Source organism: Lynx rufus, unplaced genomic scaffold, assembly GCF_022079265.1.
Source record: "Lynx rufus isolate CCGP_SWC_20201006 ecotype Redwood Valley unplaced genomic scaffold, mLynRuf1.p SCAF_32, whole genome shotgun sequence".
NCBI classification, from domain to species: Eukaryota; Metazoa; Chordata; class Mammalia; order Carnivora; family Felidae; genus Lynx; species Lynx rufus.
Window position 1 is genome coordinate 4,774,965 of NW_025814848.1, and position 19,440 is coordinate 4,794,404.

The 19,440-nt window shown below is 51.1% G+C and overlaps 1 protein-coding gene across 2 annotated transcripts in view; it reads left to right on the forward strand.

The window, feature by feature from the left end:
• Window positions 1-19,440, forward strand: part of SMOC2 (SPARC related modular calcium binding 2) — a 166,797-nt gene that overhangs the window by 74,233 nt on the left and 73,124 nt on the right. The window contains exons 5-7 of one of the 2 annotated variants that reach the window (XM_047093162.1): window positions 1,607-1,654; window positions 4,560-4,643; window positions 5,883-5,957. In XM_047093162.1, coding sequence (XP_046949118.1) covers window positions 1,607-1,654; window positions 4,560-4,643; window positions 5,883-5,957 — 207 coding nt within the window. The remainder of the gene's footprint in view (window positions 1-1,606; window positions 1,655-4,559; window positions 4,644-5,882; window positions 5,958-19,440) is intronic. The other variant, XM_047093163.1, reaches the window with a different exon arrangement.

The following is a 19,440-nucleotide window of genomic DNA, read 5'->3' on the forward strand; positions in this document are numbered from 1 at the left end:
GAGAAGCCCTCTCGTGCGGGGCGTTGGATTATTACGGAGAATATTTACGTGTAGCTCAAGATGTTAATGCCTAAATATTCGGAAATATTACTGGAATACTATCATTTTCAGGCAAAAGTAGAAAACGTTTTTTGACTCATTGCAGAAACACGTGATAACAGTAAGCTGAGGAGGAAAGACAGTTAAGCTCCTTGAGAAATCTAAGAAAGGCAGGCCCCAAAGGCTTGAGGATGAGGCCACGCCGTGGGCCCCTTTGATATCCCGGGGAGTCTTGCCAAAATCAGAATCCTGTGTTTTGAAGCCTGGAAACCATGTGCCTTTTCCCCAAATGGCGGGAGGGCGGTAGCCCGGCGTGGTCGTCCGTAAGCAGTTCTGACGTCCTACGGAGAACGAGGTCCTTTCTGTCGCCCGGAGAGCAAAGCTTCCAAATGCACATGACTCAGTTATTTCACGGAATCAGGGCTGGAGGAAGAAGCGTGTCTCCTCCGGAGCTGGGGGCCGACGGGGCGCACTTGCGGCAGACCCAGTGGGCTTCCCCGAGGTTGGCGGTGCTCGAGAAGTGCTTATCGTGACCGCCCGTTGTCCCTTGCGGTAAACCTGCTGACTTCCGTCCGGCTTCCAGGGAACCAACGGTATCTGCGAGGTTGTGTTAACGCCTGTCCCGTGAGATCCTTTCCTACGATGACCTGCTTGGACGTCTCCTACTATGTTACCGTTATGGCCCAAGAGACAGGGTAAATAGTCTCAAGATACCGTACGGTTTACATCTTTAGTATAAGTGATGGTTTGTACGTCAATGTCGCATTCAAGATCGTAAGACAAGCGATGGGTCTCGCCTCTGTGTCTGTGATGTCCGCGCTAGGTACAGAGCCCAGCATGTGACCCTGGCAGTCCTCGGTGAGTCCTGCACCGACTGTCCTCACCCCATCAGCAGGTAGACTCCAAATTCGTCCTGAGCACAGTTTTTTGTTTTATTCCTTTGGGGGAGGGCATTGTAATGGTGTGGGAGGAAGTCAGTGCTTGTGCTGTTTCAAGCTGCCAGGAAGAGAGCACAGGGCCGCCCATCTATCTCATGGATCTCTCGGTGTATCAGAGACATCACAAACACTCCGAGAATTACTCGGTCAGCTCTGAATTTTCCTGCATTCTTCTACAATCTAAGATGGCTCCTCAACTTTCTTTCCTATGGAGCGAAATCCAGCCGAAACCAGGGTTTCAAGTATCTTCGGTTGCATAACTTTTATTGCTTTAAAAATGTTTCCTTTTTAATTCTAATTCATTCTGCTGCCCCAACGTGGTGATGTATGTGAAGGGGATGATGACGTCTTTCAAGTGAAGAGACTGACGTGTTGTATATTAAAGAGTGCGGGTCTCAGGTACGTGGCCGACTAGTTAGCAACAGAAGTAGGAACTAATCTTTGGTTTACTGGCTTAGGGCTTGTGACGGCAGATGACGTGGTCACCTCTGGGTACTAGGTGGCTTGTGCAGCCTAATGAGAAAGTGACAAGCACGGTGAACCATTGGAAGTGGAAGGAAGCATTGTGTAACAACTGTGGATGGGCACTTGGGAGCCAACGATAATTTCTTCCTTCTTTCCCCCCTTAGGTTCCATAAATGAAAAGTTACCCCAACGGGAAGGCACAGGAAAAACAGGTAACTATCTTAAAATAAATTTTCATGATGATAGTGTATTAAAGCTAATTCAGTCTATGCCCTAAAATAGCTCCTCGGGTTAAAATTTAAATATGGACTAAACGATACGAGAGCTGACACAGTTCATTACATATTCACTCAATGCACTGTGTTATTCCTGCCTTTGGACCTCCAGGGTCCTGTAGGTGCGGGGCACGTAACCCACATATGCCCCCGGGAGGACCCTTCCGATGTGGCTTGTGTTGGGGCCACCTGTCCATGCTGCTCGGTGCCACAGTCTCTGCCTGGGGAGAGGCTCATGCGTGGTGTTTGGGTTCCACGTGTAATTCGGGAATGTAATAATGAGGGCCACCAAGAAAGAGGTCTCAACTCTTCCTCATGAGAAAGAGGAATGCTTCTCCCCATTGTGACAGTCGCCTCCCCTGGGACCGGTAGTGACAAGAGCCAGGTAGAGCAGCGAGCCATTTCCGTAGCAGCCGGGTTCGTCTTGTGCAAACTACAGCATGCCCACCGTGACCTTGCAGGAGCCCCACCTTCGCCCTTCCCACAGCCATCATCCTTTAGACCCAGTGACACTTTTTTTTTCCTCTTTATGTTACATCGACCTTTAAAGTCAGAAGTCATTTTCAAGACAAAATTGAAAAAAAGAAAAGGTTTAAGTACCAACATTGTAGGCAACTCTTTTTTTCTGATGTAGGTTATAGTATAGGAACCGGTGATAAAGAAAGGGGCATAAAGCCGGATAGAGCTGAGTTTCAGTCAAGTACGTTGCCTTCAGTGTGTCCCGAGACTACGGTGGGCACCGTGGCTGCCCTGGCGGGATGGTAGAGCTGGGGGCACCTCGGGTGCACGCTTGGGACAGGCACCGATTGGCACACGAGTGTTCTCATGAAAGGGGAGGTGCTGGTGGCCACAGAGGGGGGGGGAGAGGGGACAGGCATAACGTAGAACAGAAGAACCTCGTAGTTGAGGGAAATAGGGGAGAGACATGATGGGCAGGCATAGAACACTGGCTGGAGCGAGAGTTTACGTTTGGAAAAGGGGATAAAGTCGCCTAGAATGTTAGATGAATGGCTGGGATTTGAGTCTGTAAGATCCTGAGGTGGGCGTATCAGGTTTTTTTAGAGAACAGGAAGGGGCAGTATTTATGATTGCAAAAATCAATCCGGTGCTCAGGGGAGGAGGAAAGGAAAGGAAGCGCTATTTCAGAAGGTGTTTCCTAAACCTGTTCCTTGCAACACACGTTGAATCCCCTGTAAAAGTGAAACAAAAATCCCTAGGGAATTGGTACGTGGGCACAGAAGTTCATGTAGGGCAGGAATACATTCCTTCTACTGAAGCCTCTTGATCTCTGGACATGCACATGACAAGAGAAAATACCTGAGATTAAGCAACAGAACTGGCTTATGGATAAAAACGAGACGTTACAAACTCTAGTGGGAAAAATAAAAAGCCCACAGCTGCCCATGGTTTTGTTTCATTTTCTCAAGGCCGAGTTCAGTAGGTGCCCACGTGTTTGTTATGTTGGGGCAGAAGTCTACAAGGGACCAGAGCATGGCCAGTGATGTGAGCAGGGTCACGCTGACAGGAAGGGCCCCTGGCGTTGGTGGGGGGTGAGGGAAGGCCTACGGGTGGTCACTGGGTCGCCGTGAGTGGCTCGCCGTGAGTTTTCAGGCTGCCAGTGATTTGGGGAATGGGCCGGTGGCCCCACAGAGGTGATGTGTCCAGGCCTCGGTGAAAATGTACAGCACTCATAACGTGGGTGGTTGCTGTAGATATGCTCCCCGTTTCATCGTAGTTTCTGGAAGGGATTACACGATCTTCAACGGTTCACAGTTGCTGTTCCAGTGTTAGAACTTGAGTTTCTCGAACAGGCGACATTACATTTTGTCAGCGTTCTGACAGAGAGCAAGCCTTTTTTCAAAAGATTGTTCAGTGTTGAAGTTTTGTGAAAAAGCCTTTTGGTTTGCCCCCGAAAAGAACTTATGAGAAACTTCATTTTTATTCCCCAGACATCTGGGAAAGTCATGAATCACAGATAAGCCTCGTGGCTGGCCCTTATCTCCCGCACTGTTTATTGTATTTTAATCCTCAAATTATTATATAACGAGCTCACATGAGCAAGCTCGAGCGAGAAACAGCCCCACAAAGTGCCTTGTGATTGTGTCCCTGACGGGGGCCCCGCTCACTGGGGGCAGACTTCCCGTAGCTCATCCTCCATGCCATCCCGCCATGGCTCGGAACTCTCTAGAACCTGACGCCGTTCCAGGGAACCACAGTCTTTCTGCTAATTCAAGATTATCCACTGCAGCCTCAGCCTCTAGAGAAATGGCGTTAGAGCAGCTCCGTCACCCACACCCGTGTCCTGCTCTGTGATGTTGATTCTTGCTCCCCAGCTCCTGCTGGGGTGACAGAGGGGCTGGTAGTGCAGGGGTGCACAGGGCAGCAAGTCAGGGCCTGATCCTTAGATACCTGCCCTGGCAAAACGGGGTGGGGGGCAGAGCAGGGATATCGGGCTCCCCCAGCCACCCCAGTCCGCCCCCCAGCTCTCTTCTGTCTCCGGTCACCCCAACCCACCGATTTTGTTGACGTGAGCCCCCATTCCCACTGCCGTGGCCCCTTGCTTAGGTCATTTGTCTCTCCCTCACGGGCCCTGAGTCACTCTGGCTCCGAGGGACGGGAATCCCAGCACTTCCCCCCGGGGCCCGGTTTGCAGCCTGCAGCAGCCGTCAGGTGGCTGCTCGCCCAGGCGCCCTGTGCCGTCTCGGTCGGGCTCCTGCCGGGCCCCGCGTCCCTGTGTGCCCCGGGGTGGGGGGGTGGTGGTTTGGCTGGTGTGTGGGGTGCATGCGAGCCCTCGGCTTCCATCCCGTATACACACTTACTGAACTTACTCTCATAATTGTAGTCTCCTTGCAAATCTTTTCCGTTCTGAATTCAGATGATGCCTCGGCCCCAGCGCTGGAGACTCAGCCTCAAGGAGACGAAGAAGGTGAGCCCGGCCTAAAACAGGGTCCTGCTGGGGGAGGTGAGCCCAGCCCGAAACAGGGTCCTATGGGGGAGGACCGTGGACGTGCTGGGGCAGCCACGGACGGGTCTGGGACGTGCAGGCAGGTTACCTGCCGGGAGTCCTCTCAGAGTGGACTGGATTTGGCCGCTTCCAAGTTTATGACACCTGCTGTCTTTCCCGGTGGCTTCGGGGCACGGCTTGTGGATGTGGCCATGGCATACATACAGCATGATGCAAAAGTCTCTTTTCTTCCCCCCCAAATCAAAATCGAGGAGTTGAAATTTTATAATTTGGATAATATAAAATGTATATCTCAGAAGCATACAATAGCACGTGTCTTGTTCCCTGCTCGGACTTCGTGTCTTTCGCCTCTCGTGCTGGCCACGATGCGGCACGGGAGGCAAGCTGTGTAAGGTCACGCGCGTGAGGATGTTTCTAAGGCGTTTTGAATTTTGTAGTCACGACGAAGACGGATTTTCCCCTTCTTAGCCTTTAACAGATCGTCTGAGGGACTTGCCAAAGTGTCACAAAGTGTCAGGCCAAAAGGAGTGAGGGTGCGCAGGTAACAGCGACAGCGGTAACGATGTCTTCACGGCACGGGCTACACGGTGTCATTAGCCCACCGAGTCCTCAGATGCCGTTTCGTAGACAAGAACTCGTCTGAGGTTCCGGGCTGATCGTGGCCAAGGGCGGCCGGGACCGAGGCAGCCTCTCCCGTGTGTTCTCGGGCCCGCGGTGTGACTGACCCGCACGGCGAATACTCGGTGGCTTGTGACACAGTACTGCTGAAAACGAAGTGTTCCTGAAGTGTTTTACGCACAGTTGCATTTTGCATAGCGTAGTCCGTGATGAATCTTTCCTGAGCGAAACCTCGTGTGTTACTGTGAATCTTTAGGGCGCGAGGACATGTTTCTGTACGTCGGGGCTTTTCCCTGAACCCCACTCCTCTCAAGCGGAGCCCCTCTGGATCCAGAGAAATTTTACTTCTGCTTTTGGAAGAAGAAAGAAAAAAAACATATACTAACATGTTATAAACGTATATTATTCTTTCCTTTTGTCTCAAATATGTAATCAGTTTAACAGTATCTTTAAAAGTGTGGAATATGTATTTATTTAGCCCACTGACTTTGCAGCTTTTAGGCTCCCCACTGAGGTCTTTAATTGAGAGACTGTGTTTTCATGATGATTAAAAATAATCATCATTTTGTTTTGTTTTATTAGATATCGCGTCCCGTTACCCCACGCTTTGGACTGAGCAAGTTAAAAGTCGGCAGAACAAAACCAATAAGAATTCAGGTAAAAAGGGGCCCGACGTTGCTTTGTGAGGAGGGATTTAATAGGCGTAGGAAGTGGTTTCTCTTTCTGGAAGTTCAGTGTGTAGAGTCCATCCTTTCCCTCAGTTTCCAGTGAGTCATGCAAATAATTCTTGTGACCTGACCGCCAAAATGTAGCTCAGATTTTGGTGGTTTTATTAAATTTCCGAAGTTCTTTAAACGGTTTCTCTGAATATGCCAAACAAACTATAGCTTCTGGTATAAATATAGCAATAATTGATAACAAGTATTTGTTTTTGACCAAATTTCAGAGATGACCAAACCCTTGGCTAATTTAGCTCCAAATCCTGAAAGCTGTGTGGATTGCATTTGCTACAAAGGAGTGTTTGACCAACTTTTACGTGTTAAAACCGACTGTTCTGACATTTGTGGGGAGGAGGCGGGTTGCCTGGCATCTGGTTAGTGGCGTTTACAGGTTTCGTGAAATCAGATTCTGTCTGTAATCTTCGTTCGTGCTTAGTTGGTTGCGTGTGTGCTTCCTCGGGCCTTTTCAGATGTTGCTTTTTTTAAAAAAAAAAAATACTTACCGAAAGAAAGTGTCCTTCTGGGTTTAAAGTATTCATCTGCTGAGGGTCCACAGACTCAGTAATAACGCGAATATTCTGTGATCAGCCTCCAGTGAAAAAATCGTAAACGTTCACAAAGGCAGCCTGAGATCACAGCTCTGTGGCCTGTGCTTGGAAGTGTTTTTTTTTTTTTTTTCCGAGTGCGTTTTAATGTCCATTTATGAAAAGACCAAAACAAACCCCTCAGATTTCTTTAAGTTAAGTTCAGGATACCAAGAGTACTTTGATTCTCTCCCGCGACCTCTGTCCTTACCCACCCCTTCTGGAAGGACTCTTGAGGGGAGGCCCTGAGTCTTGGCACGTTCCCACCACCTGGAGGCCCCAAGACACGCTCTCTGTGACAGGAACGGTCACCGATTTACAGCCTGAGAGGCAACAAGCGGGATGAGCCGTGAAGGCTCCAGAGGAGGGTTAGGGGTGGAGTCGGTCTGATGTGTTCTTGTTCCCATCGCTGTCCCCAGCCCCACGTGTTACTGCCCGGGACGGGGCCCTCATCCCTCCTGGCGGCGGCTTCCCTGGGGCTGAGGTGAGAAAGGGAAGAATCCAAAGGTTTGACCATCAGATACGTGTGCACAAATGGCAGGGAAATCTAAAACATGTTTACCAAATTTGAAAATTACTGCCTCAGAAACGATTGGGAAACGTTTTACCTTGTGTATAAAGATGCGTACTTCTCTTAGGAACTTCCGAAATGGGGGAGTTAGTTTTGTTCAATCTTGTCACTGTATTTCCAGAGGTTAGCTCATTAGATTTTCTTCGGAAGCACACGATGAGTGCGTGGGAACTGGACCAAACACGGCATGTTTCGGGTTGACTGCTGGATCTTGGAAGCTTCCCATGCAAGGGCGGTGTGGCTGTGCCCACGCTTTCCCTGAGGAACACGTATCCAATTATTCTGAACGATGTCCCTGGACGTGTGCATTTTTCTATAAAAGCAGTCTGAATTGTCAGAGGTTTCAGGTTTTGACAGTAAGTACATAAGCTCATGGGAGAAGCACATTTTTGTGTCTCGCTCCTCACGGGCTGTTACCAGATTTTCAGGCCTTAAGTGACCCGTCGATTATAATTAACCAACAGTAACCATGCAGGCTTCCACCGTTTCGTGGGACTGAAAATGATGTTTCAGGAAATGCCAGTTTACATAAGTTACCCCATGCTATAATTTGATTTAAATCAGCCTAAATGGGCAGGACACAAAAAGACGACGTTCAGTTGATTTATGGACGTGGGGCATGAAATTACTGGATTCTGTTTGTTTCATGTCAGTTGTCTAGATGCATGTTCTTTCTGAGGGTCTGAGGAAAGTCAGATCAAATCGGTATTTCGCAGTATTAAAAATAGTATTTAATTACGTGTAACAAGGAAACGGCAGACGGCCGTGGGGTTTGCAGACAGCCGCTGCTGTTGAGATCTCGAATGTAAGACGAGCTTCACTTGCATTTAGCTTTTATTTAAAAAATTTTTTTAATGTTTGTTTTATTTATTTATTTATTCTTGTGAGAGAGAGAGAGAGAGAGAGAGTGAGCAGGGGAGGGGCAGAGAGAGAGGGAGACACAGAATCCGAAGCAGGCTCCAGGCTCCCAGCTGTCAGCACAGAGCCCAACGTGGGGCGCGAACCCGTGAACCGCGAGATCATGACCTGAGCCGAAGTCAGACGCTTTACCGACTGAGCCACCCAGGCGCCCCTAGCTTTTGTTTTTAGCAGATACTTTTACTAATGACCTTCTCCGATAGAAGTAGGCACATTTAGCTAACAAAGCACAAGTGGTGATTTGTGTATTATTCCCAGATTTTTAGAAAATTAGCTGTTTGTCTTTAACTCTTGTGTCTTTTCCTGTAAGAGGCCAGACTGGGCACGGATTTCTCTTTTGCTCAGATGTTTCTTTATTAGTTACAATTCTCTCTATTTTTTTTTTTTCATGAGTTTGTGCTGAGGTAACATAATATTTATTACTCGTGCTGTTGGGTACGTAGAATACGATTGCCGTGCTAATGAGTGTGTTCCCTGTGCTGTGGTCAGTACACTTTGGGGCATTCAGTGGTAGGAGTCATTAGAAGGGACCATTCCTGCAAAGGAAAATACAGCACCCTAGTCTGAAAATGTACACGTGCTGGGTACTCCATGAGTATTTATTAAATCCGTAAAGAGTTTTGCCCTCGTATGTTCATTGGTATTCTGACGGTATCATTACTTATTTTCCTAAAACAAACTACAGGAAGCAAACAACAACAACAAAAAAACCAAATAGATAAATAACCAGAAAACAATTAATTTAGGTACCGTTTGACGGCTGAAGTTTTATTAATTGAAATGCAATATAAATATAAATGACACAGTCTCCTGGTGGTTCATCCAGCAGGAAGAACATCACTCTTGTTATGTGAGTCATTACACATTAGTGAGTAGAATCTAAAACTGTATTTTAGTTAAGAAAGCATTACTCAGGGGGCGCCTGGGTGGCTCAGTCGGTTGAGCGTCCGACTTCGGGTCAGGTCGTGGTCTCACAGTCCGTGAGTTCGAGCCCCGCGTCGGGCTCTGTGCTGACCGCTCAGAGCCCGGAGCCTGTTTCAGATTCTGTGTCTCCCTCTCTCTGCCCCTCCCCTGCTCACGCTCTGTCTCTGTCTCTCAAAAATATATAAATGTAAAAAAAAATAAAAATAAAAAAGCATTACTCGGTTTCCCTCTCGATATAAAATTGATTGTCAACTACTTTCTCGAATCATTTTACTTACTGTTTTATTTCTATCTAGTAAGATATCAAAGTCGATCACCAAATTTTACCAGATAAGAGGTTTTGTAACTTACCGTCTTTGAATTATACAAAATTAGTCTATAGAATGTAAAAGAAGTAGGAGATGGTTTCTGAACACGAATTTTCTCTAAGAATGCTTTCGTTTTACAAAACAGGAAGCCAGTATTCTTTGAGCTGTGGGCCACTAGTTAGAACAGAGAAGGGGTTCAGGGAACAGAGGGGAAAACGGATAGATTTAGATGAGGAGGACCATTCAGTTTTATGGCTGGAAGGGACCCTAAGTGTCCTGTAGCCCAGCCCCCTCATTTTATAAATTAAAGGAAAAGGGAAAACGAAATACCGAATCTCAGGGAAATGAAGAAACCTGTTCATCACCGCAGCTCAGGGGGGTGACTTAGTGCCATTTCTGTGATTTCTTCAACTTAATGAGTAAGTTTCACGAAGAAGCCACGTTTTCGGAAATGCTTTGCATATTAGATAGGAGTTTCTTTTTAAGTTTACTTACTGATTTTGAGAGGAGGAGCGAGCAGGGGAGGGGCAGAGAGAGAAGGAGAGAGAGAATCCCGAGCAGGCTCCACGCTGTCAGCACAGAGCCCGACTTGGGGCTCGGATCCGTGAACCGTGAGATCGCGACCTCCCGAAATCAAGAGCCGAGATCAGGAGTCAGAAGCTTAACTGACCGAGCCACCTGGGTGCCCCATAATGGATAAGAGTTACTGGGATTATGGAATCTTAAAACGGAAAACAAAGCCACGGAGGCCGCCTGACTCACCCCATTTAAGTGAACAGTGGAAGAAATGGACGTCAGGAGGGACCAAGTCGTTTGCTCAAGGGCAGCACAGGTGTACGTGAATGTTTGTCAGATGTTCTGTTCGGTCAGAAGCCAAGTTGCATGGACATAACCGTCCTCACTCGGAATGTTCTAGCAATCTGCGAGCCTCGTTGAGCGGGTGAGCCCCACAGGGTTGGGGTGGGCCCAGTGGATACTGACCCTGGACCGCGCCGTGAGGGTGTGTGGTGTTGTTGGTCAGTCCTGGTCCTCACCGCGCCTCTGCTCCGGGTCCCCCTCAGTCCGCGTTCCTCTGGGAACACGTGGTGCTGCCCGCCCTGGGTGCTACCACCACCCCCCACTCACCCGCTCCGGGACCCTGGCGTGTCCCGTGCCCCGGCCGAGGGTCGCCCTCGCTGCGCCAGCCCTCCTCACGGCCCCCATAACTGACACCTCACGACTCCTGTACCTGGTGGGGCACAGGCTGGGCTCCTCATAACTTTTGACCACAGTTTGGTACTTTCTCGGTTTATGAGCAGATGCACGGACCTACTCATTCCCGAAATGGCATCGTGGCACGGCAGCTGAGGTGACGCGGCCTAGACACCGCCAGCAGCCTCGTACTCTGCTCCCGTAATAGCGTGTGCACGTGCAGGGCGTCCCCCAAACACAGACGTGGTCTGGGGTGGGGGTGACTCTGCCCCACCTTTGAACTTGCAGAGACTTTTCTGACTTTCCCGTCGATGTTAATTTCGCGTGTTTCCCTCAGATCTTTTTCCGGAAGTATTTTTACCAAAGTAAGTAAAAATGCCGTGCTGTGAAGAAATGGCCTGCCATCAGAGGTTTCTCTTTATCTGTTTATTAGCTCAGGAAACGACCGGTTAAGTTAACAATCAGTAACCATGACTGTCTGCTCGATGTCGTATTAGGCTCCATGACATCTGAGTGACCTCCTTTTTTGTTTAATGTTTATTTATTTTGAGAGAGAGAGAGAGAGAGAGAGTAGGGGAGGGGCAGAGAGAGAGGGAGAGAGAGGATCCCAAGCAGGGCTCCAGCTGTCAGCACAGAGAACGACGTGGGGCTCGATCCTAGAACCATGACCTGAGCTGAAATCAAGAGTCAGACACTCAACTGACTGCACCATCCAGGCGCCCCAGAACGATCCGCTTTTGACACGCAAGTGGAGTCACCGTGCCCACGAGAGGGCTCTGCTGGGAAGCGTGATGAACGGGAAGTTTGGGGACAGCGAGCAATTACCTGCTGACCGCCTCCCGAGGCTTCTTCCCCGCCGTGAGCGGTAATGACAGTGGCAGGGGAGCCCGGTCCCTGCACGCGGCTGCCTGCGAAGTCCCTCACGTCCACTCGGTCCTCGCAACAGGCCGGTGGGGCCGGGCGTGTCCTGTGTCCATGTCACAGGCTCAGAGGACACATCCCAGGCTCTCGACGGCGGGCACCGAAATGACACCTGACCGGCCCCAGTCATGCTCCTCACGCCGGGCTTCTCACGGAGTGAAGATACCCGTCTGCCCCCGTAGATGCCCGTGGGGGATCCTCTTATCGCTGGCAAGTCGCCGAGGCTCCTGCGGACACGCAAACGTCACACACAAAGCCGTGGGCACGCACGCCCGCACGGACCATACACCGTCTCGCAGCTCTGTCCCCTTGCTTCTCCCATGTCCTCCAGGAGACTCTTGTCCCTGACCCCTTGTCCCCAGATGGCCCAGAGCAGCCCTGCTACGTCTTGCCTACGCATCTGCTTCACGTGATGGGTCGTCCCCCAGACCCCGTTCCTCGTGTGCAGAGACCCCTGCGTCCGCCAGCCCCTGACCGCTCGCTCTCCGTACCCGCTCCTCCTCTCCAGGATGCGCCTCTGTCTTCAGAGGTACGTGTGTTTCTTGGCGTGTCTCTCCCTGCTCGGAGTGAGGTCTCGTCGAGGGTAGAGATAAAACCTTGTTCAGCCCCGGGGCGAACCCAGCGTCTCCAGACCCATCTGGGGTCCCCTGGTGGCCCCGACGTGTCAGCTCCTGTGCGTGCGGAATACGACGAGGACAGCGCTGGCCTTCACAGCCCAGCCGTGGGCCGGGGCCGTGAGCGTGCATGAGGTCACGCGTGGGGGCCGGGGGCCCGTGGACTCCTCATGTGAAAGGGGTCGTAGGGGCTTCTCTGGGTGCAGCGGGTCCTGATGAGGCTCCCCAGACCCTCAGGCCCCAGCTCTCCGCTTCCGGAAGGTGCAGGGCTGGCTTCTCAGGCTTCACTGGGGGCCTGACGACGCCTGGGGCTGGGCCCGGGTTTGCCTCGCACCGCACACGACTCCCGGCCCCCCCACGCGGCCGCACCCCCACCCCCCAGCCCCCGGGGCGGGGCAGCGTCTGCAGACAACGCAGGTGAGCCCGTCCGGCCGGGGTCGCTTCTGGTGGGGCAGAGTCCTGGACGGCCCGTGTCCCCCGCGGTCTGCAGGAGCCCGGCTAGCGCCGTGGCCCTGGTGGCGGCCGCTCCGCACGCCCATGTGTTTCTGAGGAGGTGCCTTATAGATGCACATTTAAATCGGCCAACCTTGAGGGAAGCGGGTTCCCCCCGGAAGTTCGGTCGGCTCGTCCCAGCAGGATGGGGGAGCCCGGGTGCCTGGTGCGGGCCTGGGCGTGGGGGGTGGCGGGCGAGCTCTGCACGGCCGGGCGGGTGACCCGTCTGCCCTCTGGGTCGGGGAGGACCAGGGAACCCGGCCACTGCCTCCTCGGGGCCTCGTGTTTCGGTCAAGTCCTTCTCCCCCGTGGACCCCGATGACGTGTCCCCAGTGTGACATGCCACACCCAGTGGGGCCGAGTGGGGCTCGGGCCATGGTGGGTCACGCTCGGGGCCTCTGTCGGAGGGTGTGGGTCCGGCATCAGGGGCACGCCCGCTGCCCTGCTCTGGGGCAAGGTGAGGGCTCAATACCTTTCTCTGTGTTGAGGCCACAAGCTGACCCAGGGCGCCGTCCCCGCCGGGCCTGTCTGTGTGGCCCGGGCAGCAGCCCTGGGGGCAGCGGGCAGCCTCCCCCAGTGGCCCAGCCAGAGGGTCGTCTCCCATCCCAAGCTGCAGGCGCTCTGTGTCGTTCTCTCTGCCCGTGGCCCTTCCGACAGCCAAGGTCGGGCCGCAGCGCTGGCCCTTCGGAGACCCCAGGGGAGAGCCCCACTGGGGCCACGCGGCCCACCCTGGAGGCCTCGGGTCCCACCGACCTTTCCACGGTCGGGATTTTCCAGTTGTGTGTGTGAGCTGAGGGCACACGGGGCCTGTTTTGTCGTCTCTGACATCCCCTCCCGCTTGGGAGAAAAATGTTCCTTCCTCCCCGAACTCTCCCAGACAGACAGCTCTGTTTTATATCCAGGAGACGTCCCCGATGCCAGGATGCGCCTTGGTTTTATGGGACCCCCGCAGTGGAAACATTCTTCTGCTTTCTTCAGAGCTGATAATTTTTGTTTTACTGCACGTATTAAAATTAGTGCCAAAAGATAATTATCTTTTGATTCTGCTTTAAATCATGGTAAATTGCATTCCCTCCCAGGGAAAAGTAATACCCGTTATTTTTTCTTTTTTCGTCCCTAAGCTTTAAAGTATTAGTTTTACTTTTTATTCCAGTTTTCAAACATCAAGGTACCAAGGAGATTCTTAAGTGATAAAGTTGCAGTCATTTGAAGAGATTGGAGCATTAAACCAAAGCCAATGACTTCTTTTAAACGTGGACTGTGAGATTGTATTATTTAAAAAATGTTAATTAATCTACCTAAGAGTGTGCATACCTGGATTTATTCAGTTTTCCTCATTGTAAAGGGGAGTTTTCATTTCAGTCACGTTCAGTTCTTCGATTTCTGTGTCCAAGGTGGGGTTGAATAATCGGGATGCAGCATTTCAGTGTAAGCACAGAACACAGGTAACGGAAGCAAGCGCATTACGTCCCACCCGGTTGCAAACACACACCGGCCGGGTGTACGTCCGGACTTGGGGCCCTCGGCATGTGAAGACGTGCATCTAATTCGCCGTTGAATTGATGAGGTCTCATATTAAATAGGACCGTAGCTACGATTTGTAGAAAGCTCGTGACGCGTCAGGCAGAGTGCCTTTTGCTCCGGTGACCAGCCCCGGTGAGCACTGGTTTTCCGGGCGGCCTCGCCGGGACCCTGGTACCTTTTGTCCTCTAGGCCTCGATTCCGTGGGGGCGGTTTCGGGAGAGGAGGAGCCTACGGAGGCGGCTAGCGTTCCCTGCTGAAGCCCCAGCCTGGGCCGCGGCCGCCACCTTCCCTGGGGTCCTACCGCAGGGACCTTAGTCCCAGGGCCTCCCGCCCGAGAAGGAGTTGGGCCTGTAGACTCGCGGCCCGCCGCGACTTTCCACTGAGCTTTGCCGTGGCAGGTGCTCGCGGAGCCCGGGATGTAGTCTTTGGGAGAAAAGGAAATACGATTATAACCTCACCACATGGATTAGGTCCTGGTCATGGATTAGGTGGTGCTGATCGTTCCTCAGCGTTCACGTGGTCATACACACAGATGTACGTATATACACATGGCTATGTGGGGATATTTGCGAGGCTGTATTCGTATCATATACGTGCGTAATCGTTCGCTTCCGCTAAAAATTTCTGTGCACTCGTGCCGGCCCAGGGCGGCCCAGCCCAGGGCGTACCCCTCAGCGAGGCCAGCGTGGTGCTCACCCCCCTTCTTCATCGGTCCTCTGTCCTCCTGGGGCAGTGCCTGTGTCATCCAACCTAGAATCCTTAGCACACTTGTGTCTCGTTTGTCCTTCCCGGAGTGGAATACTGGAGTCTCGGGTGTGAGGTTTCCAAAGCTGCGTTCTGAGCAGCTTCTCGGGGGATTTTTCTTTTGAGGGCTTGAGCATTTTTCATTAAGTGTTTAATTTTAATGACCGTATAATCAACATACAGCATTGTGTTAGTTTCAGGTGCGCAGTATAGCGATTCAGCAATTCCATACGCCACTCAGTGCTCATCAAGATAAGTTTGCTGTCTTTTAAAATGTTTATTTTTGAGGGAGAGAGAGAGAGAGACAGTGAGCAAGCAGGAGAGGGGCAGAGAGAGAGGGAGACACAGAATCCGACGCAGGCTGAAGGCTCTGAGCTGTCAGCACAGAGTCCAAAATGGGGCTCGAACTCATGAACCACGAGATCATGACCTGAGCCGAAGTCGGACGCTTAACCGACCGAGCCACCCAGGCGCCCCATTACCATCTTTTAAAACACCAATCTCAGCAGTGAGTTTTGAGAGAATTTTCGATGCTTCTACACTTCCATTTGGATTGGGATGCCAGAAATTGATACTTTGGTTCCAATAATAAGATTTTTTTTCAAGGAAGAACTTTTAACTATTTGTTTCCCACACTTATTTTTTTTAAGTCTTTAAAAAAATTTTTTTTCAACGTTTATTTATTTTTGAGACAGAGAGAGACAAAGCATGAACGGGGGAGGGTCAGAGAGAGAGGGAGACACAGAATCCGAAACAGGCTCCAGGCTCTGAGCCGTCAGCACAGAGCCCGACGCGGGGCTCGAACTCACGGACCGCGAGATCGTGACCTGAGCCGAAGTTGGACGCTCAACCGACCGAGCCACCCAGGCGACCCAACATAAGTTTGCTCTTTAATATCTGGTGGCTTTTTTAACATTAAAATTTAAGTACCACAACAAACACGTTAACTACTATCAACAAGGTCTTGGACATTTGACTTTTGTTTCTTACACATTTATGCAAAACAAAACACTAAATTTCACAAAGGCATCTGAATCTCGGGGTAAGGTCGAACAACACGAGTCGTCCTTGACGCAGTTTCCCCGACCCCTTGTGCTCAGTCCTGCAGGCCAGCCTGAGCGTCCTGCACTTGAACTGTGTGTGCCACGTCGGTGGCTGCCCCTCTCCCTGAATCGCGTGCTCGTGGCACCTGGGTCACCGCGGCGGACCCCGGGTCTCTGTGCCTCCTCGCACACCTGTCGGCTGGAGTCTTGTCCACATGCAGCATTCTCAATGCTGACCTTTAAGAACACGAGCCCTTCCTCTGTTCAGGCCTCGAGATGGTGCCCCGTCACCTCACACGGCCCGAGGCCCATCCGTGGCCTCCCGCCACCCTCCTGCTGCCTCCTCGTTCATCCACACGCCTCCACGCTCCACGCCGCGAGCTTTCTTTAAGCGGCTGTGTGAGGTCTGGTAAAACTCCCACGTGTGAAGGGTACAACTCAGAAGTTTTCAGTGTCGTCCCTGTGTTGTGCAGCATCACAATGCTTCTAATTCTAGAACATTTTCATCCTTCCCACCAAACCCCAAGCCCCGTATCCACTGGCAGTTCCCCACGGCCACCCCCAGCCCCAGATGGCCGCCAGTCTACCTCTGTCCCTGTGGACTTCCTCATTCCGGGCCCTTCACACGGGTGGAGCCTCCTGTGTCTGCTCTCTCGTGACTGGCTTCTCTCACTCAGCGCCATGGTCACGAGGACCGGCCACGCTCTGGCGGATGTTGGCGTTTCATCCCCGTTGGTGCCGGAATGCTGCTCCACGTTTTATGTGTCTGTTTCTCAGCTGACGGACGTTGTCTCGTTTCCATGGTTCTGTGAACATTTGTGTAGAGATGTTGTGTACACGTCCTTTTCTCTTTCCTGACTGTCTACCTGACAGCAGAATTGCCAGGCCGTATGGTGACTCTGTTCAGCGTCTTTGAGAACCGCCAAAGTGCGTGCATTGGGTCCTCACCGGCATCGGGTGTCTAATTTCTCCTCCCATCCTTTCCAACGCTCGTTACTTTCCATCTTTTAAAAAAACTGCAGCCACCCTATGCGCGTGGGGCCTTGCACCGTTGCGGTTTGATTTAATGACCGATCGCGCGCACTCTCACGTGGTCACTTGCGTGTCTTGTTGGGAGAAACGTGTGTTCAATCCTGTGGACGTTGTGATACTGGTTACTTGCCATTTTATCATTGAGTTCTTAGACTTCTTTGGGTGTTCTAGATGCAAGTTCCTTATCAGATACGTGGCTGGCAAATATTTTATCCCGTTCCGTGACTCGTCTGCTCACGTTCCTGATGGTGCCCTCGGAATCACCAGGGCTTTTATGTTCGATGAAACCCACTTTATCTATTTTCGTTTTATTGGTTGTGCTTTGGTCTTACATGTGAGGAACTGTAAGGCTGGAGCCCCTTCCAGGGAAGAGAGTGACGTTCACCCTCCGTGGGGTGGGGGTGCAGAGTCAGAGGAGAGCGAGGTACATCCTCCATGGGGGGGGTGCACACAGTCGCCCCCAGCAGCAGGTCTCACGCTGACCCCCGACATGCCCGCCCTTCACACCTTCCTCTTCCGTGAGATCAATCTGAACCTTGAGGTTAATTCTGCTGGATAATTTCCTCTCTTCACCTTGAACTTCTTTTTTAAAGCAAGTGTATCCAGTTAAAAGTTACATCACTAGGAACTCTGGATGGGGGAGGATTAAGAGGAAATGGGATAAGAGAAAAAAAAATACAAATTTTGCGTGGTATGGACTTACCGTAAATTCACATCTAACCTGGCATTCCACGTTTTCCCTGTCAACCTGCCCATGGGTGAATATTCCCGGCGCTCAGCCTTTGTTTAGCTCACCTGAACAGAGAACGTTTCCTCGGACTCTCTTCAGCAATCAAATGTTGACACAGGGTGCTCGCCTGCTAGGCCTGTCCTCACAAAACGCCACGGACCAGGCGGCTCGAACAACGGGAACTTATCCCTCACGGTCCTGGCGGCTGGGAGGCTCTCCTGGGCTTGCAGATGCCGCCCTCTCCCCGAGTCCGCTCCTGCCCCCTCCCCTGCAGGTGCACCTCTCCAGCGTCCCCTCCTCTTCCGGTAAGAATGCCAGTCAGCTCAGAGCAGGGCCACCCTCCTGACCTCCAACCTCAGCCCAACTCCTTAAAAGGTGATTATATTCAAAACCCTGTCTCTAAAAGCAGTTACACTGGGGAGCAGTCGGGGCTCTCACGTATGAATTGGGGGGGGCACAATTCAGGCCGTAACGTACAGAACAGAATTATTTTAATGTGTCTTGAATTTGGAGGCATTGCACTAAAAGCAAAACCTGTTGGTAAAAAAGGCTCCACCTGGAGGTGATACTTACCGTGGGAAGGTCTCCCTGTCGGTGGGCGTCTTCGACCACACACCTTCCTCCTCTACTCTTTCTGTGGTCACCCTCGAGTCTTAAGTTGCCTATTAAAAAGTTCCTTTCCAACAGGAATGGTTTTGTAGGCAGTAAGGAAAGCCATTCTGGTAATTTCTCATGCACCTTTGATAGAAGTTTCATTTTGACCCACGATGACCCTTGATTGCAGCGAATCAAATTTTGGATGAAGGCGATTGAAACTTTCACACAATTTTAGCTATTGCTTTTGCTACCACAGATATCTTGTATACAATAGCTATTTTCGGTTGGTAATTCCCCCGTCTCCCACATTTGTGAAAATGAGCCAGGTACGGTTCACATAAACTAAGAAAAAATTCACCTGTTTTATTAAGCTACCAAAATGTTTTTGCCGCTTCTGCCCGTGGGGACTTTTCCCCGATGCTTCCTGTGTCCCCAAGCCTGCCCTTGACGTGTGCGGTTGTTGATGGTGTACAGAATTCCCGTGCACTTCTCGGTGACATCCACTGTGAACAAAGTCATCGTCTGAGGTTTTATCGCCAATCCTTGTACTAGATGATTGGCCTTTACTTTGTACATTTGCGGATTTAATAACTTAATAGTTACGGATTTAATTTCGGTTTCAGGCTAAAGAGTTGCCTGCCTTTACCGACGGTACTGGGCACGGCCAGCACGCGTGGGACCATGCGGGGCGTGGTGTGACACACGTGGTCCTCTGGAAGGCATACCTGCTGGACACGTGTGGGGGAGACAGTGGGGAGAAGGCCTGGGGGGACTCCCGCAAGCAGGAGGGGTCAGAGTGTTCCTTCACTGGGAGGACTGGATGAAGAGCATAGAGGGAGCACTCTCCAGCCCGCATTCGTGCTGCTCACAACTGTGTGAACTTGACTCGGGAAGGAAGGTCCAAGACTCGTCCTGGCTAGCTGGCATGTTTTCTCTCTCGTCTGGAAACTTGGAAATAAGTTTGTTTTCATGTTTTGTGTGACTTTGCCACAAGAGAAAGGGGGATATTTTCTTCATTTTAGAAGTCAGTTTTTAAAACTTTAAAAAAAAAAAAAACAAAAGAAAAAAATCTCTAAAATGTTTGGTTGGGAAGACAGTTAAAAAAATTTTTTTTAAAATCTTTATTTATTTTTGAGAGAGAGACAGCGTGTGAGCAGGGGAGGGGCAGAGAGACAGAGAGACACAGGATCCGAAGCAGGCTCCGGGCTCCGAGCTATCAGCACAGAGC